The sequence below is a fragment of the Cryptotermes secundus genome, unplaced genomic scaffold, assembly GCF_002891405.2.
Source record: "Cryptotermes secundus unplaced genomic scaffold, Csec_1.0 scaffold213, whole genome shotgun sequence".
Classification (NCBI taxonomy): domain Eukaryota; kingdom Metazoa; phylum Arthropoda; class Insecta; order Blattodea; family Kalotermitidae; genus Cryptotermes; species Cryptotermes secundus.
In genome coordinates, this window is record NW_019731264.1 from 660,130 (window position 1) to 684,956 (window position 24,827).

General features: G+C 39.1%; 1 protein-coding gene across 1 annotated transcript in view; it reads left to right on the forward strand.

Annotated features, from left to right (window-relative positions):
* Positions 1-24,827, forward strand: part of LOC111866730 (ubiquitin carboxyl-terminal hydrolase 34) — a 128,498-nt gene that overhangs the window by 63,641 nt on the left and 40,030 nt on the right. The window contains exons 28-37 of the mRNA XM_023855934.2: positions 1,129-1,358; positions 5,432-5,635; positions 6,669-6,841; positions 7,927-8,093; positions 11,073-11,422; positions 13,624-13,946; positions 17,306-17,432; positions 19,412-19,599; positions 23,603-23,726; positions 24,172-24,333. Of these exons, the coding sequence (XP_023711702.1) occupies positions 1,129-1,358; positions 5,432-5,635; positions 6,669-6,841; positions 7,927-8,093; positions 11,073-11,422; positions 13,624-13,946; positions 17,306-17,432; positions 19,412-19,599; positions 23,603-23,726; positions 24,172-24,333 (2,048 nt within the window). The remainder of the gene's footprint in view (positions 1-1,128; positions 1,359-5,431; positions 5,636-6,668; positions 6,842-7,926; positions 8,094-11,072; positions 11,423-13,623; positions 13,947-17,305; positions 17,433-19,411; positions 19,600-23,602; positions 23,727-24,171; positions 24,334-24,827) is intronic.

Here is a 24,827-nt window from a genome sequence, read left to right on the forward strand (position 1 = left end):
TTAATTCCTGGTACTCAACATCTGTTAGAGGCTGAGTCGACCTCAGGGCCATGGTGCGGCCAGAAGGATTAGGTCAACTGAAAAAATCCAATGACCTCATTGGGACTTGAACCCGCAAACTTCCAGCTTGTAGCATAGTGCCTCAACCAACTACGCTACTGCATACAAATTATAAATATATTATAAATTATTATTATTTATTGTTATATTACTATTATTAATTATTTTAAGTTATATTCTCAAAAATTATTTCAGAAACCAACATATTTCACTAATGTAAAGTAGGAATCATGCTTGCTGAGTGTTCGCCAAAAGCTGCATCTCAGCACTGCATATTTAAAGAAAATGAAAGTGTCAGAAATTGAAATATCATGCCAAATATGGAAAATTAAAGATATTTTGGTACAAAAGGAAAATTCATTAAGTGGGTAGAAAATGGCATGTAGCCCAGTTGCTAGGCAACAACTGCAAACTAAGCGACTGTACAACAGCTGCTGCTAAATAATGGCTCCACCAACAGGCATGAATGCAACAATTGCACTGCATCAGAGGAGCGTTGTTTTCTATGCTGTCCATGCTGAGATGTTCAGGACAAGTGAAGAGGAGTCAGTCAGTTATTGAAGAGTTGGTTGGTGAGTTGGCAAGTTAGTTAGAGGACTGTTGCTGAGGAAGTGGACAGTTCATAAACCCAAAGGAAGGGGAACATCGACTGTTGGAAGCTGCTACCAAGCAGGGGCTAGTGAAAACATGATTTGGACACTAGTGTCTGTAACAGTGAACTGTATAAAGTGTAGTCACATGCTGTATCAAAGAGTCCATTAAAACCAATTACCAATCCAAAACCTGTCTGTAGTCATTAATAACATGACAGTATTAAGTCTGTGACTTTTGTAATGTACATTTAAGGCGGGAAATAGTGTAAATGAAAAAATTGTTGTAAGGGTAACGTACACATAAATTATATGGGAAATTTTTGCGGAACAAATTATTTTGATGTTTCAGATGGAAAAAGATATGTGAGCAGTTTCAATGCAGTTAGTTGTCCTGGGAAATATTTTGATTGTACTGTAAACATGATGCATATGATGACTGTTTTGATTCTGAAGAAGTTCTTGATAACTGTTTCAGGACCCAATTCACCATACCCATGGGACTATTGGCCACATGAAGATGGACGTTCAGACTGTGGCTATGTAGGTCTTACTAATCTCGGTGCAACGTGTTACATGGCTTCATGTATGCAGCATCTGTACATGATGCCTCAGGCTCGCACGTCAATCCTTCGAGCAAAGTGTGATAACAACAGCAAGCATGAACATACACTTCGAGAGTTACAGAGAATGTTTGCATATCTGCTTGTAAGTAGGCATATGAAACACATCCTAGAAGTGGCTTAGAGACTTTTTAATAGATGCCTGAGAGGGGTGTGCAACTGAAAAGAGTTTTACTTGTGAAGAGGACTGTGTTCTGTGATATAACACTGTGTAGCTCGTTAGAAGTTCATCTTCATTTTGGTGGAATGTACTGCCTCAATTCATATGCACATAGAGTAAGCCAAGCAAGTAGTCAGCAGGCAAAGCAAATCACGTGTTGAAAATGTAGCAAATAAGGCAGATAAAGAAACTTAGGAAGAACCAGTGGTAGCGAGAGGGATTAGGATAAAGGCTAACAAAGTACCACAGGGAGAAACAGTAGGGGCAAGGGGAGAAGTAAGTAGTGTTAGTTGTAATCAGAAGATTGCAGACCTTTTGGGGGACATGAAGTTAAACAAGGACTGCATTGAATGTATGGAGTGCAAGACCGCTCCTGCTCTCAAGAAATCCTCACTTTGTATGAAATTTTGTCTACAACTGCAGCCAAAGGGCTCAGCTCCATGAGTGATGAGATAGATTTGATACAAGTGAAAGTATAACGACTTCTGTTAATCTATTTAATAATGTTAACTAGACCATAAGTTTGAACTGGCTGTTGAACTTCTGACACTACCTTTTTTGTAATGTTGTTATGTCCAGTAAGCCTGAAACGAGCTCTCCCTTAAACTCTCAAACTTGAGGCATGATGTACTGTAGAATTTACAGACAACTTAAAACATTAATTTATGGTTATGTTCAGTTACCACAATAGTGTGCGTAACTACGCTTATATATACAAGGTGTATCGGAAAGTTCCCAGACTAGGTTGAAAAGAAAATGGTGGTTTAACTTAATTTTTGCTGTCATATCCTTCAAAATGGGAACATATACAGTGATCCTGGTTTCCCCTCCCCCAGGTTTCAAAAGCACTGTTGAAGTCATTTTTCTTAATGCTGTTGAGTACAACTTGCATTTCTCTTTGGGTGTCAGACCCTGTTTCAAAACATCATCCCTTCAGTTTCATTTTCAATTTGGGAAGCAAAGCAAAATCACAGGGGGCTAAGTCCAGCGAGTATGGAGGATGGGGAATGATAACCATGGTGTTGTTAGTCACAAACTCTGTGGTTTTCAGGGATGTGTGAGTGGACTCATTATCATGACGCAGCAGTGCGGCGCATGGTCAAATTTTCTGTTAAGATCTCCTTGCAAACTTCATAACTGATCCCAACGGTGTCTGTGAGCTCATGGATTGTTCAGGGACGGTCTTTGTGGATGATTTTTTGACATTTTCTGCTATTTTGCTGGTGTTTGGTCACCCTGAACGTTTGTCATCTTCAACTGACACTTGACCGACCTTGAAACATGAATGCCATTCAGAAACTACTGTCAGGCTTAGAGAATGTTTTCCAAAAGCCTCAGGAAGCATTTCAAGGTTTTTGGTAGCAGATTTACTGAGCTTCACGCAAAACTTGATGCAGTCACATTGCTTGATTTTGCCATCTATCTCAGACAAAACTAAACACAAAGTTGAAAAAGCACTCATGTAAAAATAATGCGTGTTCACAGCATGATGTCACGTGGCAGACTGATGCAATAGGCTTTCAGAAGTGTGACCTTGGCCTCCCCTCTCATCTTTCACCAAGGCCATTACAACAATAACAGTCTGGGAACTTTCTGTTACCACCTCATATTACAACATGTTTCGGCCTGTTCTGGCTATTGTCAGGTAATACATTTGTAGATTCACCTTTTTAGTTTAACTGCTATTTCTCCCTACACTGGCCAATGTATTACATGTGGGAGAGGTTGTATAGTATTACTGCCTAATTGTGGTGACTGAACATAGGGAACGATAAGTTATACACACACAACACAATGCTGAAATACAATATTTCTATTAAAACATTAAGTGTGGCTTATCTTTAACTTGTAGATTGCCAGTGACACCCCTATTCTTTGCGTCTTCATAGCTCAGGATTTCCTTATGCACTGGTAGAGAAATGTGACCTGCATGAGCACATTCTTGTTCACTGTATCTTGTGGGCACAGAGTGTACACCCTGTGCGCACATAATTGGTATTTGCTTACCAGAATTATGTAATATATTTTGTCTGTTGTTACATCCTCTGAGTAATATCCCAGTCAGGTGAGAATGGCAGGTCAGTGACTGTTGCAAGAAGCAAGAAGTTCTGGGAAGAACTTTTGATGCCTCTTCATCCTTATATTTGCCAGAAACAGCCTCAAAAGTATGGCACCATTACCAAATTTGTAATTTTTGCATATAAATGCAGGTATGTTTGTGGTCTTGCATGCCTTGCTGCTGTAGTTCGTTAGTTATCGCCTTCATGTGGATAGCAAAATATGTATTTCATACGTCCATCCTTTTGTTTTACATTTTACAGAAATATTTGCAGTATGAAAGTTGCAAATTGTTTGGATATTTATCAGACAGAATTTCAGGACTGTATGTAGAGGGGCACTGGTGTCGACTTGAGGTTCTCACAGCAGTGCCAATGATGAGTACTGTATTCAGGGATGTTATGTCACGTGATCCGGTAGAAGTGTACTGGTGTTTCAGAAGAACATATTGCATCCATCTTCAGGATAAAAGAAGGAACCAAGCAGAGCAAAGTCAAGTGTGGAAAAGGCAGTATAGATATAAGATGGTGAAGGAGTTGTGAACAAACAAATAGGAGCAAGAAGATGTGGCACCAGTGTTAGCCCTGAAAGGGGCCTAGCAACATGAACAGGCAGGATGCCTTCTCTCAAAGCAAGTCATGGAAACTTCTTATCCACGCCCTGAAATAATGCAGAAAGCCTCTCTCTTAAAATGTGTCATGTAGGTTTCTCTAACTAGGCCCTTATGCTGAGTGTACATATGCCCTTTTGAGGGTACAGGCATAACCCTTTTTGGATAGCCCATCTCCTTCCTCTTCCTTTATCCCCATCCATACCTTTGCTTCGGTCCCAGTTAAGTTATATTATATTCTGCCCTCCTGCCCATTGGTGCTTTCCTTGTAACACCTTTCACCACTCTCTACTCTCTGACTTCATCCCCAGACGGTGACTTGGTCCTCCCACCCATTCTAGGACTCCCTTTACAAATTCTGCATGCTCCTACCCTCCCATTGTTCCACTCTGCTCCATTCTCCATTTTCTCTCGGGTTTCAAAACGCCTTCTTTCAGGACCAACACTAGTTTCTCTTCTTGCTCCTATTGGTTCACACATGACTTCGTCACCAGATCTTTGCTTATGCACATCATGAACAGTACCGTCAGCTTCAAATTTATCCTGAATATGGGTAATTGTTCGACGTGTTGGTGGCTGAGTACCAAACTCATTCTCTCATTGCCGTTGTACCTCTTTAATATTTTCGTACTTCCAGTACCACTTCAATACAGCCTTGCGCTGCTCAAAGAACAACCTTTCAGCCATTGTTGCTGCTGTCTTCTGCTCACAGTGCGCACACGGCACAACACTCACGTGACTCATGTGACCTTGACCATCAGTTGAGAAAACATTACACTACACTACTGCACAAGAATTGTAACTACTTATCATTTTGTTCCAAAGATATTGACTATCAAAGAGCGAGTACATTTTTGGACACCCCCCCCTGTATTCATGTCTGGTGTTACAAAGTTCTTCAGTTGTATCACAAGCTGTTAATGGATGTATGAGTGACAGACATGCTGATGTGGTTATACTATAAGCCAGGCCACGCCATAGCTGAAGCGGTTAGTTGCTGGCTTCCCACCATGGCGCCCTGGGTTCGATCCCGGGTCTGGTCAAGTGGGATTTGTGGTGGACAAAGTGGCGCTGGGGCAGGTTTTCTCCAAGTACTTCGGTTTCCCCTGCCAATCTTCATTCCACCAATTGCTCCACAGTCACCCTCACCTATCATCTGGGGCTGGTACAATAGGCCAGAAGTGGCCACAGTACAAGGGACTTAGTCCCACCCCACTAGCAATAATAATAAAAAAAATATTAATACTATAAGCCAGTTTTTCCTTATAAAATCAAGACCATAGAAAAGGGGTGTCATTTTGAGTGCAGTTTATTTTGTTCTCTGCTTTAGGAAAGTGAGAGGAAAGCTTATAACCCCAGGAGCTTTTGTAAGGTGTACACAATGGACCACCAGCCACTGAACACAGGAGAGCAGAAAGATATGGCCGAATTCTTTATTGATTTAGTGTCAAAACTAGAGGAAATGACACCAGAACTAAAGAACCTAGTCAAAACACTCTTTGGCGGTGTGATCAGCAACAATGTTGTGTCTTTGGTAAGTATTCTTTGTGCTAACAGTGTAGAAGCATTAGTGCTAAACCCAGAATTGAGACTCACAACTTATTTTCTTAAAAGTTGTGCAATATTTGGTGTCTCGTGTCTTCCAAAGCATAAGTTTTGTTTCTTTCTACTTTATTGCGTGCATTCACAGCCAATTCTGACATTGATTTCCAAAATGAAAGTGGTTGCTCAGTGAAGTAGTAACAGTAGACTCTGATAGGGACCTCTATACAAGACATGGGCTTCATTTAAATGCTCAAGGGAAAGAGCACGCAGCAAACAGAGTCACTGCTGTGATAAATGATTTGTTCAGTTTGAAAATGTCACTACCTATTGCCTTAAATTGGAAAGAAAATGGAAACATGCAGAGTTATTCAGCTGTAAACCAGTTTCCGTGTGTAGAGGAAGTCGACATCAGTGGCTGTGATAAAATATATCAGTCTCCGCTTTATCAGAATTGTGACTCTGTAGATCAAAATGAATGTGATGCGATTACCAAGTTAAGTGAAGAAAATAATGTACAGACAGCTCAGGTATTTCATGAGAGAGTATCAGTTCAGTTATGGTTGGTGAACAGGTTGATTTAAAGAAAGCAGTCTTCTGGGATTTGGCATCGTGTATATGTGGTGTTAACCGACCGCTTCTCACGGTCTCTTCGCTTGCAGATTTCTTATATTTTTTCTTCTACCCTGAAGATGGAGGTGATACGTTCCTCCAAAACGTCGGTTAACACCACATATACACGGTGCCAAATCACAGAAGACCACTTTCTTCATAGTCACCGCCGTGAAAGCCTCAAATCTTACAGGTTGATTTAAGTTGTGAATCAGTTAATCTAAGAGGAACTGAAGTTGACCATGATAAGCAAGAAATCACTGCAATACGTTCTAAGAGAACCCGATGTCAAATGAATAACTCTTTATCTTATTGCTGGAAGATAGAATGGAAGTGAGAAACTTTACGACACTCTTACAATGTGATGTATCCAATCCTCTGTTGAACTTACATCATTCTTCTGTTACATAAAGGACTGTGAACATGTGAGCCGGACACTGGAAGAGTTTTATACTGTTCGCTGTCAGGTTGCTGATATGCGTAACCTGTATGAGTCCCTGGATGAAGTGACAGTAAAGGACACTCTTGAAGGTGACAACATGTACACGTGTTCACAGTGTGGGAAGAAAGTGCGTGCAGAGAAGAGGTGAGTGGTGAATTTTACATATCTCCCCAGATGTCTTAGATATGTCCTACCTTTCAGCAGTTACATAATTTTCTTCCAGGCTTCTGGAGTTACAGTTACATGATTTGAACCTTTGTCCCCCCTTCCACTTGTTGTATTGGCACATGATAGAGATTGCATATGGAGTTTGGTTGACAATTAGATTTATTGAATGCTTTCCCCCCCCCCTTGGCACTACAGCCCCAGTGGGCCTAGACCTACCTCCATGAACTTCTCTGTTCACTTCGGTTTTTCTAGATCTTACACTTTCGGTAGGACTCCTTGGGCGGGTGATCAACTCATCGCAAGGCCTCTACCTGTACACAAACATCCATGCCATGAGTGGGATTCGAACCCAGGATCCCGGCTTCTGAGTGAGCGAAGACAGTGCATGCCTTAGACCGCTCAGCTACCGTGACCAGCTATTGAATGCTTACAGCTACAATAACTATAATAGTCACACTGATTTACACACTCTGTAGGTCATTAAAACTACAGTGCATGTGATGTCTTCTGTTTTTTCACTAGTCGTCGGTAGGTAGCTGCTGCCAACAATGGGGTTTGACTCAAGACTACTAACCACTGACTCGCGGTTTCTGACCAACTGTCAGGTTGAGTTAGGTAAATTGTTGCTAATCTTCACCAACATGGTCATTCTTGGTTCTGTGTCCTGTGGAACACAACCATATTGTACTGTCTCACAACTCTGAGAGTTTGGTCTCCATCTGGTCCTCGCCAGCACAGTCATTCTTGATTTTGAGTCATGTAGGACTCGTGACCGTATTTATTTTGTTCCAACCAGTTATAACTGCATAGTGGTTGCCAGAGACTGAGAACTGGACAGAAATGGCTAACATTACACAAAAGGACTACATGATGTATATAAGATAATGTTTTATCTGCAGCATATCAGAAGTTTGACTGAATTTTCATTGTATTTTGACCTTCTAATAAAGTACTTGAGTGATTATGTGAATAAATACTGTAGATGTATTTAATAAATTGTGTTTTCTTTGCTGTATTTTGTTGCAGGTATATTAATGGCATTGTGTTTTATTCTGTTTAAGGGCTTGCTTCAAGAAACTACCGCATGTATTATGTTTCAACACAATGAGGTACACTTTTAACATGAACACAATGCTCAAGGAGAAAGTTAATACTCACTTCTCTTTTCCACTGAGACTGGATATGTCGGGCTATGTTGAAAAGCATCTCATGCCACAACATTATCAAGGTATGCTTTGTAATTTTATGTGTAATGTTTTTATCCAAACATAAGCCATAAACAACTTTTAAATTCAAGCCACCATTGCACTTTTTACAAGGGGATTTATACTTGGAGTTAACCTACATCTAGAAATGAAATGTCTCCAGTAAATTTCATGATGCAGTAGTGTAATGTCAGCAACCATAGTCATTTTCCTGTTTCAGGAAACAGTTGGCAAAATATAGTAGTGTAAAATATCATTGTGGTTGAGTGTTACAGCATAAATTCATATTTTCTTTACTGTTTCTACCTTGCAAGAAAAAAGTGTCTTATATATTTTTTTATGTTTTCATGGTATTTTGATTGATATGATGCACGATGTTTATACAGTATAGTGAAGTTGATAGTTTTTCAGATGATCTCTGCCTTATTGAAGCTTGACAGCTGTTCAGATGGGTACTGAAGTATGAAGTTTGTATGTATTTTCATGTACAAAGAAAAGTATATCGGAATATAGTAAACTCCCAATTATCCAATATACAAGCTACCTGAATTTGCATCCATCTGGCAAAAATGTAAATGAAAATTTACCACATTTATAATGTTATTTACGACCTTATCTGCAATGTGAATATGTTCAGAAAACCATGTTGTAGTTCTCCCAGCCGCCACTAGCAGCACTATCCATCATCCTTCCTAATGAATATGCCATTACAGCACAGGCTAGTGATCATTTGTGATCATGTTACAGTATTTATATAAGAAATATTTCATCTGTCAGCTCCCTTTGTTGCCTAGGAAACGATTTTTAAAGAAAAATAAATGTTATTGAATTGTCTAGATCTGGTAAAGGTATTTAGTTTGTCATATCTAAGAGATGACAATTTAGCTGCAAGTAAACGACATGTCACCAGTCACGGTAGCTGGGCAGTCTGAGGCATGCACTCTCTTCGCTCACTCGGAAGCTGGGATTGTGGGTTCGAATCCCACTCAGGGCATGGATGTTTAGTGTTCATGTGTGTGTGCGCGTGCACACGCGTGCATTTCTCTGTGTCTGTATGCAGGTAGAGACCTTGCAACAAGCTGATCACCCGCCCAAGGAGTCCTACCAAATGTCTTAAGATCTAGTGAACCGAAGTGAAATGGAGAGTTTCATGGAGGTAGGCCAGGGCCCAAATTGGTACTGTAGCACCAAAGGGAAAAAAAAAAGTCATTGCAAGCTTAATTGCAACTCTGAAAGTATTTGCCAGGCATACTTATTTCATAGCATTGGGCATTGAAATATGTAACTCATTTAATATCTTTAAGTGATCAACTGTTCTCAACAAATTTTCTGTAGATTAAGTGCTGCCCTGAAAATTTTTAGTTATTGATTATAAAAATACACACTGTCTTGTTACAAATTTTACGCTATGACAGAAGATGCTGAAAAGTTACCTCTGTAATTCTTGAATGTAGTATGTATCAGTGTGATGGATGAGCTCTCATCTTGATAAAGACATGCAGAGGAAATACTTGGAGTGAGGTATTCACAGTAGTCCATCAGGCAATGTGCACATTCTTGTCTGGATTAGTTTCAAATTATGCAATTTGAATAGAAAGGCTCACAGTTATACCTTTGACTCAAGTGGTGATCAGCATGAAGTCACATTTTATGAATTTACACGACTATACAAAACGTCAAAATAATGCACTTGATTGAAAATTTTACGCATCTTAATGACCTGGTGCACAGGATTGGTGTAATCATTAATCAGCTACTTGTAATTACACTGCAAATTGTATGCAAAATAGAATAGTTGCTTTATCACAGAAAATTGTTACGTGTTTATGATGATGGTCTTCCAGAACATGATGCCATGTAGCTTGGTACCTGTAGTCCGTCTTCGGGGTACAAGAAGTGAGAATTTTTGTATGCTAAAAACAGAGGTAGTAGAAGGTGGAGATAGTAGTGTCTTGTAAAACATTGGCACCTGTCAACAAAACTGCACAGTGTCACATCCTTGAAGACCATAATATTATTATTACCACTGTGAAAACTTGAAATTTGTTGTTAAATAAATGTCCTTCAGCGACACAAGCAAAGACTGACATAAAGAGGTGTTGAAATTAAGATAAATTTTAAGAGTAAAAATTTTCAAGTGAGCAGAAAAGCTTTTAACTGTGAATGCAATATTATCAAAAGAACATATATATTATTGTCAGCTAAATTTTTGATCAGAGATTTGAAGTCTTTCATCGTAACTCATGAAATAGTGTACTCAGCAATTAATGAAATGATTAATTGATATGTGTAAAATCATAAGTTTCCCTGATGGCTGAATGTGGTGAAGCCATCTGTGGTGATCAGCTGTCACTATGGAATAGAAATCCAGTGTTTTGGAGACAGTAGATAGTATCTTTGCCGGTCACGGTAGCCGAGCAGTCTAAGGCATGCACTGTCTTCGCTCGCTTGGAAACCGGGATCATGGGTTCGAATCCTACTGAGGGCATGGATGTTTGTGTGCGTTTTTCTGTGTTTATCTACATGTGGAGGCCTTGCGATGAGCTGATCACTCGCCCAAGGAGTCCTACTGTATGTGTAAGATCTAGAAAAACCGAAGTGAACGGAGTTCATCGAGGTAGGCCTAGGCCCACTGGGGCTGTAGTGCCAAGGGATAAAAAAGGGAAAAGATAGTATCTCTGGCTTAATTATTGTAATTCCATCATAACCATACATTAAATGTGTAATTATGGTTGATTTGGCATATTAGTCCCAAAATGAATGGTAAAATGATAATTAGCGAAGAGCTTTCACTTTTATTGTCGGTCAGGTGATGACTGAACTTTTTGGTGTTCAGCTGCCATTCTGTCTGATAGGTATTTATTTCCTTGTGACTTACTTTGCATAGAAGTTATCGTGATATGTATGTTTCTTGTTTATGGACTACTGCCATATTATACCAATATTTAGTATGGACTATGAAAGGGATATTTGTACTAGAATGTTATTTATTTTTTGTGCAGAGGAGAAAAGAAAGTCGCAGTTGCGTAAATCGGAACACTCGAAAGAAGTGAAGGAAATGGGGTCTGCATCGAGTAACAGTGACTGTAGTAAATCTGGTGTATCAAGACATTCATTGGAGGACAAGGAAGACCCTAAAGACTCTGATTCTGAGGATTTTAATGAGTGCTACGAATATGACCTGATAGGAGTAACAGTGCATACAGGTACAGCGGACGGTGGTCATTACTATAGTTTCATTCGTGACCGAACTACTTCAAATCGTGACAAGTGGTTCCTGTTCAATGATGCTGAAGTGAAACCATTTGATCCAAATCAGATTGCAGCAGAATGCTTTGGGGGAGAAATGACGGTAAGTGTGTGTAACCTCCAGTCATCTCTAGTAGTACATTTCAGTAGGTACAGATATTTCTTAAGTGAAATATGGTGTCTTCTCATTAATGCATACTTTTGGTACTAAAAGTGCGTTTGTTGAATTTATGCTTTACAGTCCTTGTCAGTTGTACACATAATATAATTTTTCTGTAGTTTGAGGATCTCTTTATCCACATTGAATGTATTTCAGTGATTTCTAATATATGTTAATCTGGATAGATGTGTGAAAAGTAGGGAGTAATGATATTTTGAGTGTACAGATTCCAGTGACACCCTGATTCATTGTGATTTCAGAATAATGAATCTCCCCATTCACTGGTAGACAAATGTTGTTCAGCAGAAGTACATTTGTGTTCCCTTCAGGTTTTGGGAACAGAGTTGTGTTAGTGCCCACATTTTCACAGATGTTTGTGTCTTCTTCAGAGATTGACTCTGCTAGTGTAAAAGCAGACATTGCACAATATTTCATGTAACAATATTTAACTGTCATTATCCACCCTAAGAGAAGAATATACTCGTGTGTGTGTGTGTGTGTGTGTGTGTGTATAGGAATTGTTCAAGATTTGTGTGGCGGGCAGTATTTGAACCAAAGATAGAGAAAGTAATAGGAGAATTGAGAAAATTACATGAGAGGAAACTTTATAATTTATACTCTTCATCAGATGCTGTTGGAATGATAAAATTGCTGAGATGAGGTGGCTAGGGAATGTAATATGCATTAGACTTCCTCTATGGCTCAACAGCCCTTTGGATCTTGGCCACTTTTTCAGTTTCTTAATCCTGTACACCCATGTTAGGTGGGTCCATTGCACCACGGCATGGCGCGCATTATTATTATTATTAATAAATATGTATTATCTGCTAAATTTTCTTCTGAGATTGAAAATAAATTGCTGAGATATGCATTTTATTTCATGAAAGAAAATACTCGGCAAATAATAACATGATTAATCGGATTGTTTTGTGGTGCTTTGTATAGTGTCTTGTACTGGGAAAAGTTGATTGTTTTAGTTGCCTTGGGAAGGAGAGAAAATTCTAAGACAGAAACATTCTCACCAAGTCCAGATCTGGTGCAGCAGCATACATGAACCAGAAAGTTGCCTGGGGCAGCATATGTTACATTTTGATTGATTAAAATTAATTTCTAATGCTGTTTTGTTCATATCATAATTGGGAGTAATCTGAACATACTAGGCAATAGTGTAAATATATCAGTTTTAAGCATTTTGACACCATTAATGGCTTTTATCACATTGTGAAGGATGTAAAGTTAAAAAGAGTAAAGTTGTTCATGGGCTTAATTAATTAAACACTATGCATGTGGGGGAGTGGAAGTATAGTTTCACCTTTCTTGACCTCAGCTCTAGACGCAGGTGAGTGGTTGGCTTCACAGCCCCGCTGTTGTACCCCTCGTACCCATTGCATAGGACACTCAGTGGGCCCCAGAATTAGTGTGGTTGCTGGGTAGAAGAGAAAAATCTTGCACTGCTGGGAATCGAACCCAGGCCTTCTAGCCCTTAGCCTGTCACTATAGCGACCTTGCTGTCCCGACTCCTTTTGTGAGGGAATGTTCTGTCATAAATTGTAATAAAGTTTTGATGAAGTTAATCTGTTTTGAACTGAATGGGGATTGACTGTCTCATCGTATGGAGTGTCATTTAGGCTTGTGCAGGCCATGACCCTGTCCACATTAGCTCATTCTCCTGTATGATAGATATAGGAATCTCTTTCCCCAGGGATAAAATGGCTGGAATGTCAAGCTAAATACTCACCTCCATCCAGTGCCATTTGTATGAATTCTTGGACATTTACCTTCACTATTCCTAATACTTCATGGCATGATGATGCTTTGGCACAGGGAACACTTTGTCTTCCATTGCTGTGAACTTGTTTTATGTAGTCAGCTGTTTTTGAACTTCGGCTGGACCTACCAACAGATGGTCTCAATTCTGCAGTGTGGAAATGCAAAACACAGTTGTAGCATCCCATAAAAGTGAAGTGACTTTGGTGCATAATGGTACTGAGAATAAATCGGATCATGTTAGTCAGACAAAAGGAGTATGAAATGATCCATTAGTGTCCTGTGCAAAAAATTGCAGTTCCCTAACGTGATTAGTGTAGAATGCTTGTAAGTATTATAAAGTGAGTACTTGTCTGATCATCAGTTCTGTTCTGTAGAGTAAAACGTATGACTCGGTAACGGATAAGTTCATGGACTTCAGCTTCGAGAAGACAAACAGCGCCTATATGTTATTCTATGAATGGTGTAGCCGTGGTGGAGAACAGCGAGGTGCAAAAGAGGATACTAGTGATCCAGAATCTACCTCTCCTGCTCCAGCAAGTTCTCCAGAGCCCAAATCTAGCTCAAACACCAGTCCTAGCTTACAGCAGCAGCAGAACTGTCCAACATTTGAACTGAGTAAGGAGCTTGAGGATTGGATCTGGCAGGACAATATGCACTTCCTGAAGGACAAAAATATCTTTGAGCACACATATTTCAAGTAAGTTGCCAACAGTCGCTAAACTTTTAAGTAATAAACTTAATAATGGTTGCATCCAGTGATTCAGTACGATTAACACAGACAAGATTCAAATGCAGTTCCATTGACCAGCCATCCTCACAACCTGTTTCTGAAAGATCCATTGTAATATTATCCTAAGATTTCTTTGTTATTTATTTAAATGACTGCTTTTCATGTGTTTCCTCACCAAAATTCTGTACGTATTTCTTGTCTCGTCTGAGCTGCTTATGTATCCATTGTAATCACTTTGATTTCACTATCATAATAATACTAATTAAACCAGATGTTTCTCACTGTATAATGCTCTTTAATTCCTCACCTTAATTAATTTTTACATCCAGTAATCTGTGTTGACTTGCTGGTCACGGTAGCCGAGCGGTCTAAGGCATGCACTGTCTTCGCTCTCTCGGAAGCTGGGATCGTGCGTTCGAACCTCACTCAGGGCATGGATGTTTGTGTGTGTTTTTCTGTGTTTGTGTACAGGTAGAGGCCTTACGACGAGCTGATCACCCGTCCAAGGAGTCCTACCATATGTCTTAAGATCTAGTAAAACCAAAGTGAAATGGAGAGTTTCATGGAGGTAGGCCTAGGCCCAAATGAGGGCCGTAGTGCCAATAAAAAAAGAAAAAAGAAAAAATCTGTGTTAACTTATAATGAAGTCCATGTTATTATGTATTGCAAAGATTTATCATCCCTTCCTTAGCAAGTTCACATGTTCACAGTCATTTTCTCCAAGATCCATTTAAGTGTTGACTGTGTTTTGTTCTTTGAATGTTCTCTTTCCGTAGGTTTGCATTGTACCTTGCTATTCAGGCTGCCTGCATATGTAGGCCCTTTGGACTCCATTTAATCACCCTAACATTACAGTGCAGTGCTTAAATGGGCTAGACATTGATCAGGGACAGAATAACTGAGAATTGCATGCAGTTTGGTTTTGGAATGCAGTTACTTGGAAGACAAAGACTAAAAGGGGATATCAAAGTGCATCAAAAGAGAAATAATATTTTATTTTGAAAACTTGGTTAAACTGCCTCAGTGCATTATTGAACCTTTGGGTTCCAATTGCAGATAGGCGACTGATCATTTACGTCTTAATGCAGTGCAGAATTTGTTTGTAGTCACTATTTAATATACTTCTGAAATAAACATTTCAACTACCTATACTTTCCTACACCATGGATAACATTGGTATCCATACTGAAACCATTTTAATACTCTGTGCTACTGGTTATGTAAATGTTTATCTTTGTAAAATATTTTGCTTTGTTTTGTGATTAAGAGTGACTGCCTCTGTGGTCTAGTGGTCAGAAGTTCCTGGCTACAGATCCAGAGGTAGTTGTCACTAACTTCGCCGCCAAGCAGCGGTCGCTCAGTCGGTATAGAGTGCTTGCAGAATAGAACCACAGAGGTTTTTTTTTTTATGACTCCTCATTTTCCAGATGCTGAATTAGGAAAATGCTCCTATACTCCATTTGGTGAAATTCCATGCTTAGTGAATATTTTTTCTGGTCTCAGCTGAAGCCCAATATGAACAATGTATTAATGTCCCATATGTAGTGAATTTCATTTTAGTGAATGACCCATGTATATGTAGGATTTGAGGTTCTCACAGAAGTTGCTAGCAAGGGTACTGTCTACTGTCAGAAACATATCACTTCCATCTTCAGGATCAACTAATAACCTGAGCAGTTTTCAACCTTCCAGAACTTGCACCTCAATTTAGTGAGATTCTGTTCAAGGCAACAGTTGATAAATTTGACTTGGTTCACCAGTTCCCACGAAGCCATGTGTATCCAAGCTTGTGAGAAAGTTGCATGTTATGTCATTTTCCAGAGCTTCAGTGCTGCTAGGATTGTTCTTGTAGACTTTTCCCTTTAGGTTTCCCCAAAGATAAAAATTTCAGAAACTGAGATCCGAGGATCTGGAAGCCACAGTTCTCTGCTGATTTTTCTGTCTTCAAACACTTCCCATATTGTGACCAGGGTGGCATTAGCTGTATGTGCTGTAGAAAATACCCACATTGTCTTTCTTCAGCAGTCAGCTGGCTGAAGAACAGATTCAGCATATCATTAACATAGCAGTCAGAGTTCACATTTTCATGGAAAAAATAAGGGGCCATTGATTCGGCGCGGACTTACAGCACACCACACTCCCACCTTTACACTATGTAACGGCACTTGCTGTATAGCATGAGAATTTTTATCGCTCCATACTCTTACATTTTGTGCATTGACATGGCCACTGACATGAAACCACGCTTCATCCGTCATGAACAGAAGCTGATTATCCATGATTCCATCGTGCACATTTTACAGCAGCCAATTGCAAAAATGAATACTTGCTGCATAATCTGGTTGTTTCAGCCCATGCACAACTGTTATTTTATACAGGCAAAATTTGATAAATTTTGTGATCTGTAGTCATGCCTTAATATCCCGACCCTTTTCTTCAGTCAGCACAATCCTTTTTGATTGCTTCTTTATGTCACGCACTGAACCTGTGGCCAGCCACTTTTTCACAAGCTTGGATACACACGACTCTGTGGGAGCTGGCGAGTCAGAATACTTACGACAAAACTTATGGGTACATTTTCTGTAACTTTTTCCTTGCAAAAGTTTGACAATGGACACACGCTGTTCAATAGTGAACTTTATTTCAGAATAAATGTCAACCCACCTATTGACGCCTCTAACAAAGACTGACCATTAATGCGATTTACTGCAGTGACAAAATCAGACCACCTGATGGTATGCGTTTATCAGTGCTAATGACTCATTCTGCTATTGGCAGTTACAGCAAGCAGTCTGTGAGGATTGTTGTTCCCACCCAGCGGTGTTGTGAAGTTTCCTTATTGGTTGAACGCATTGTAGCCTTGGTGCAGACTGCATAGAAAACATTACCTTCAACAGTTTTCCTGTTATTGCATATGAATATGTTGCTGTGGGAGCATGTTTATCAAACCACTGTTTAGCAGTGGCCACCTCTTCTGGCTCCATCTTTTAGGCATCATGTCTCATTATATTCAAAGTGAATTGACATTTACAGGCATGTAAATCCCATAAGTATATGAGCAGTTCTTGGTGTTATTTTCATAGCCTCCATTTAGTGAAACCTCTGATTTAGTATAATAAAAAGATATTTCTTAACTAATGATTTCACTGTATGTGGTAACTGCCTAGTTATTCCCTGGACTTCTGCTTTAAAAGGCTTGCTATGTGGACATACAGTAATGAAGTGAAAAGAATGCTTTTTAGTTCAAGTATTATATTAAAATTGTTTGTATTTTAAAAATGAATTGAATTTTAGTGTCATGTACTGTTCTTTCGCTTTGCGTACAGCTTCATGTGGCAGGTTTGTGGCTACATTCCACAGACTCTGCTGAGTCAGGGTCAGGACTTCACAGAAATATCGGCACAGCTGTCAACATCGTTCTTCATAGAGACTTTCATCCATGCCAAAGAAAAGGTAACAGTAATTATGTCTGCATTGGGATGGTACAGTTGGCAGCTAGAAGCAGGGAACAGAATTTAATATTAAGGCTCTGGGAACCAACATCATGTCATTGCATTCCATGTATGTTGCTCTTGTGCATGGACACAGTATTGTATTTTGACACTAAAGAGGTTTCTGTTGGTTTTAAATTATGTGTCAGTGCTGACTACCAGTGATTGCTCACCAACTTGGGGTGAGGTAATTTTGTTAGCTGTCAGGCAGAACTTTGTAGTAGCCATTTATATTACAAGAATTTGTTTCGATTTTCTTTGGCCCCATCTCCCCCAATCATATGTTGGAAATGTCTTCTTGGTTTTCTTAATGTCAGTCATGGAGTGGCCAGATACAGGAAGGTAAAAGTGCTTTAAATGTGCATGTAGAGGTAAACAATCAGATTCCAGTCGCTCATTCATTTGTGGAGCTGAGCCCTTCTTGAGAAGCTACCAATTTTGCAACCACTCAAGAACCTCCCAGCATTTTATGGAACCCGAAGGTTCATTGTCGTGTTCACAAGAATCCTCCATTGGTCCCTGTCCTGAGCCAGATCAATCCAATCTATACCATCCCATCCTGTCTCTCTTAAGACCCATTTTAATATTATCCACCCACCTATGCCTTGGTCTTCCTAGTGGTCTTTTTCCTTCTGGCTTTCCCACCAGTATCCTATATGCATTCCTCTTCTCTCCAATTTGTGCTACATGTCCTGCCTTCTCATCCTCCATGACTGTATCATTCTAATTATACTTCGTGAAGAGTGCAAGTTATGAAGCTCCTCATTATGCAACTTTCTACCTCCCATCACTTAACTTTCTGTGGTCCAAAAATTATCCTCAGCAGCCTGTTCTCAACTACCCTCAATCTGTGTTCCTCCCTTAATATCAGAGACAAAGTTTCACACCCATACAGAACCACAGGTAAAATTATAGTTCTGTATATTCTAATTTTTATAATATCCTTCTGAAGCTGGTCGTTTTGTCCAAAACATGTAAAGGTTGAAAAATTAAACTTTTATTAGCCACACTGGACGGTGGTTAAAACTCTTATGAGTATATATAATTTTTATGTGTTTAGACAGCAAACAAGAAGAAAAAAAGCGCTGGACTGAATGGTAGCAAGCATTACTTGAATTCTGTCTCCTCTTAATTTCCTCCTCAATGAAGTTTTGATTTTTATAATTGGAACTGTGCTACATTTTCAAAACATCTGTTAGCTGTCTTTTATGTCATGATTTTGCACTGCATTCCGGTGACGAGACAGCAACATATACTTAGTTGTGTCCATGTTTACATATAGACCAACCTCCTTACCAGCGTCAATCCAGTACTCTTAAAAATTATTGCAGTCTAAATTCTGATATTATTCACATTTGTCTTGTGCATGGAATGCTGACTTTACAGACATCCCAAGAACACTCTATAAAGTAACTTTATTTTCCTTATGGAGTATTTAAATGGTGGTAAGCTGGTCTAATGAGGCACAAACATCAGAACCCTCAGCATACATTCATGCGTGTGTATGCACATGCACACACATTCATTTGAAACAAGTAAAGAAGCAAGGAAGTGAACTTGGTTTTGAGAAAAACATGCAACCAGGCCTCTGAAAATATGCTCACCCACTGACTGTGTCATAAGTAATGCAAACATAAAAATATTTCTCTGAAGCAGCTGTGAATCAGTAGGTGAATGTAATTTGTAATATGTTAAATGGATCAGCAGTCATACATCTGACTTGTCTTCAGAAGGTACATGGTACAAATATTGGCCAGATACTGACTACCCTGACAGGTGTTTATAGGTTTTCCTTAGTTGCTCCAGGCAATTGTAAGAATAGTACCTCAGATTAGGCCACTCCAACATCTTTTTTTGTTTGTTATTCAATAATTATGTCATTTGATGCTGTATAATTGTAGAGTGAAGTTACATTTCTACAGCCATGACATGATCTTTCAGCCAACCATGGTACAGTGGGTGGAGCTGCTGACAAAGCAGTTCAATGCCTCACAGGCAGCTTGTGAGTGGTTCTTGGATCACATGGCACACAATGAATGGTGGCCAGTGCAAATTCTGATTAAATGCCCAAATCAGATGGTTCGTCAGATGTTCCAAAGACTCTGCATTCATGTTATTCAGAGGTTACGGTCAGTAATCATATTTTCTTTTTTATTATGTCAATATCAATATAAGGGAATAAAATTATATATTAAAGACCTCTTGCTTTATACGTATGTTTTAAAATAAAATGCTTGTACGTAAGAAAGACGAAGTAAAAGGATGACAGATAAAATTGTATATTGAAGAACTTTGTAATCTCTGAAAATATTTCTCTGCAACACCTGTGAATCTGCAGGTGAGTGTAATATATAAGTATAATATGTTACATGGCTCAGCAGTCATACTTCTATCTTGTATTCAGAAGGTTGATGGTACAAATATCGGTCTTCTGGGATGTGATGGTGTGGTGTTCCAGAGGGATGTAATGCCTCTGTTTTCAGGGTTGAAGAGTAAGCCAAACAAGTAAGAAGCAAACAGAACTGTTCTGCATGGTGGTTGCTTGCCTGCCTTACTCTTCAGCCTGGAAACTGGAGAATCTCAAAGCCTTCTTAATTTATGTTCTTTACATAATATTATTAAGGTAATTTAAAACATAAAAGATGAATGGATGTTTTGGGAAATGCATACAGAATTTTGGTTGATAACATAAATTCTCTTCACATAAGGTTTTCTACATTTTCATGTTCAAAACCATTGTCCATCAGTGAAACCTTTAATAGGGATTTGACTGTAGTTCCAGTATAAGATTTCATTTATTTTTTTTATGCTGAATAATACTGAAATTTAGAACCTGCTATCCAGGAAATTATGTTAGTGCTGACTTTAGGACTCCAGGAACTAAAGGTTGTGAATCATCACTTTACGATAAGTTCCCAGAAGACATTGATGAAAAGGTCTTTTATGTTCATTGTTAGCTGGTAGCTTTTCCTTAACTCTTTAGCTCAGTTTGAAGTTTTTGTACAATCTTTGAACAGAACACATACAGTTACTGCATTATGGGTTGATCATATCCACTCATCAGCATCTCTGAAATCACTTTGTGAAACTAAATGAAATTTGGTGTCATCCCACACACAAATCTTATAGTTGAATTTTAATCTGGTCTGTATCAAATATAGTGAAGGAGCATTTGTGAATAGCTGACAAAGGGTGTATGGGATTGTCAATGAACAACTAAAGTACACACTCAGTATTCCAGTCTGTTGTGCCTTCACTAGTCATTGCGTAATAGCTGTCTGGATGATCGAAATTCCTCCACTTCTGTACTGTCTTCTCATTGTATTCTTTCACATATCTTCCTCTTTTTGTATCGAGTCGAGCCTTATGTTACAACCAATGGTCAGTCAGCCACTCTGTCTTGGAATAAAACACCCAATCTGGGGCTAACAACCAGAATTTTTTTACTGTCAGACAGTTGCAGGTTTGTTGATGTGGGGCGCACTCTCTGACAAGAGGACGGGTCTGTCATTTACCGTTGTTGCTGACCCTCACCAGTGCATGCATTGTTGGGCCAGAGTCCCTTGGGACTGATGACCTTATTTTACTGTCTCAGATTCGAGACTTTCCTTCTCAGTGCCTCGTATAACCTGCAGGGCTGCAGTGGAGGTACTCGACCCTGCCTCCACATGGGTCAGTTGGTTCATGCTATGTAGCTTAGGTGCCGACTGAAGAGAGGTCACTGCTTCTGCAGTTCCATTACCATGTGGTACCAATCTGTTTCCACGGATACCTGATTACTGAGCCATTGTGTAGCAGTGGATGTTTTCTAAACTTTAATTGATGACTAGCATGTGAGAGGTTTGTTGTCACTAGTGGCACACCAACCAGTGGGTGTTGGAGCTGCCATGGTCCACGCTCATTGGCTAGCGCTTGATTCAGTGTGGGTGGCTCCCACAGGTGTTCCTCCAGAGTGGGATTTGGGCAAGGAGGCTAACAACTCATCACCATAAGAAGACCAGTATATTACAAAATGTTAATTCATGAAATTAAAGACATCTGATGGTAAATTGTGGACTGGGTTCATCTGGTTTAGGATGGGAATGAAGACTGGCTCTTATGAACATTGTACTGAATGTGCAGGCTTAGTGACTGTTGGTGTCTCATGGACTGTTCCTCGGAGTTAGTTGTCAGTCAAATGGAATACAGAGCCTGATACTGTGATACTTGAACTTTTCTGAAAATAAAAACTGAGTACATTTTTAATAAACTTAAATAAAGGAATGAAAAAATAAAAGTCTTAATTAGATTTCCAGTTATTTAAACTTATGTTATATTTTAGCGTCCTGTTGCACTGATTTAAGTGCATGATTTATTTAATCCGTCTTGCAGTGCATACACTCATTTATTTCCTTCTCTCCCTCGCACTACATGTTTCGGCATAATAATGCCATCTTCAGGTGCTTACTTATCCACGTCAAACCAGTTCATTGCATGCCATGTTCACACATTAAAATAACTAAAATATGTATCTATCATATACATTGTCAAACGTTAANTTAGAACTGACATAACACATGTAGCTCATTGAGATCTACAACTTTTATTTTAAACATTTTCCAGTATATTGTGAAACAAAATGCAGTGATAAAAATATATGCCTTAATAAAATAATCTGTTTAAAAATGTTATCATAATGGATTTGTAATTGTAATAAATGAACATCAAGGTCAGTCAGATATGCATTATTGTGAGGAACTAATTTTTAAAATGTATACGACCAATTAGAATATACTTTTCTGCTCATTTCTTACTTCCCCTTAAATATCTGCCCGCCTGTTAGTAAACTAGTATGGTTAGATTATCCTTTTGAATTTTACTCATTCCAGGTTATAATTCGTATTGTTTATTAATTCTTTAAGTACCTAACAGCAGTTACTGACACACATGTTTGTGTCCTCGGGTCATCATGAGGCTCATACTCATGTTCCTCTCTGAGGATTTCTGTCCATTCAAACACATACTGTTCCATGAATTTGAACAGTCATATCTAGTATGAAATAAAAATTATGTCATTTAATATGTATTTTCGGATAGGGGTTTAGCCAAGCCGAAATGTTGGAACAACTTAATGCCTTCCTCCAAAATCCAAAATTACGCCTTAGATACAAGTCACAGAAAATCAGACTACAAAAATAATTTATGTAAGAATGTTTGTCTCCCTGATTTTATCATTATTAACTAAAACACTATAAAATTGTGTTTGTTAGTTAGTTATTGGAGAGGGTGGGTTTCCCCATGCACTTAGACCTGTATTGGTCCATTGTGCTTCCCTCTATGATTTCTACCAGTCTCTATATCCTACCGGTACTGGTGCTTACCATCAGTCCCGCCCAGCCAGCGAGACCGGCTCTGCTAGCTGAGAGGTATCTATAATGCTTCCCCCATCTACCAGAGGTATTAGAGACTGCTGTTGGGCGGGAAACATCCGTAATTTGGCTCAGTGACCTCCTTTGGAGATATGAGGTTCTTTTACATGCCGTAAAGCTACGACACGGGACCCACGGCTCAAAGTCCCTCCCGGAGGACTTGTTCCCTGAATTTTTCCACCCTTAAAAATTCGACAACCTCCGCCGGGTATTTGAACCCATGTACTACAAGTCATGAGGTGGGAACGTTACCTCTAGACTACGGAGGCCGCTATAAAATTGTGTTAATATCAAGAAATAAAAAAATTACACTGCGATGATGATACATAATTTTAATTTCTTCATATTTATGCCATTTAGCTATATTGTAGTCATCGATGAAAGATTGACATGATACCGATTCAGTGTGGTATCTAATTTTATGCTTGAATGTTGCAAGTCAAGGAACATATGTATTTGTATGGAAACGTTAGACAGCAGTTATAAGAATCCTGAGAACAGAAAAGTATTGTGAAGGAACTAAGTTTATCAGAAACATGTACTATTAGATTGTGATGCTACTGTTAATAAAGACTACATCTTAACTTGTCTTAGTTTTGCTTGGAAGTATGTGGCCACCAGTTCAGTTCAAATGTAGGTTACTGGGCTGTCAGTTTTCTGTTTGCCCTGTGGAAATGGGTTTAATTCGTTGCAGTATCGTATCATTGGTGCTTTTTGGTTGTAGGCAGAACCATGCACCACTCTATTTGAAGGTGGATTCTGATGATGAAGGGTCAGAAGAGCCGGATCCTAGGAAGATTGGGACACATTCTTGTGTTACAATGTTCATCAAGATGTTGCTTTCTTTGGTAAGAAAAATAAATTAATTGGTAGCCTGTTGCAGTGAATAACACTATATGTCACAGAGATATTGGGTTTTTGGACTTTATCCATCATCCTGGTTTTTAAGATAACTAAGAAAAACATGACATTTCAGAAACTGGATCTGTTTCCGTCCTCAGGTGAGGGAAAACACCTATTCTGCTGGGTCCCTTAGAAAGAGCTAGCCTCGATCACTTGTCCAAGAACTCAGAACTCTTCATAGTCACAGATATAAGAACCTCAAATCCCACTTAGTGCTCTAATTTCACACCCTGTAATCTGTTCTTATGTTCTGAAATGCTTGACATTCTGCCTCAGGATGGTGAACACGACACACGTGCGCAGGTCATGCTGTCAGCGTCTCTTACTTGGAGCAGTTGGATATTGCTTTGAAGCTTCTCAGATTTGTAACAGATTTTTTAAATGTTTCAGATGGAACATGGTGCCAAAGCTCACTTGAAACATCTTACAGAATACTTCGCCTTCCTTAACGAGTTCAGCAAAATGGGGGAAGAGGAGAGCCAGTTCCTTATTTCTGTTCATGCCATCTCTTCAATGGTCAGCTTCTATCTAGGGCAGAAAGCACAGGACTATGTAAGGAATTTTGTTTTACTGATAGTAAACCATCAGCAATAAATGTATAACCACTGTCACATTGCACACTCATATATGTGGCTTTGGTATTGTAAAGAAGGGACTAATAGGTAGTATCATTTCAGTGACAATGAAAGTACATTTTATTGTTATTATTATTTATTATTATAAATTCCTGTTGCTCCCTCAGGAGCATGGGGCACCTGTGAAATGTCAGTTCACTTCAGTTTCTTAATTTTATAGACAGTTTGTAGGACTTTGTCTATGGGGTATCGGCCCATTGTAAAGCCACTACCTACATAGGACAACATAAACACGGAATGAACGCAGACAGATGTTCAAGCCTGTAACACATGTAAAGTGAAAAGTGATGGAAATTTAAAATTTGCACTACATGCACACTCCTTTTTACCTATTTTATTTAATCAGAAACTTTGTCCAGTGATCCTCCAGCTGCACAACAGTTCACTGTTGTCCCAAAGAATTTCGTCTTA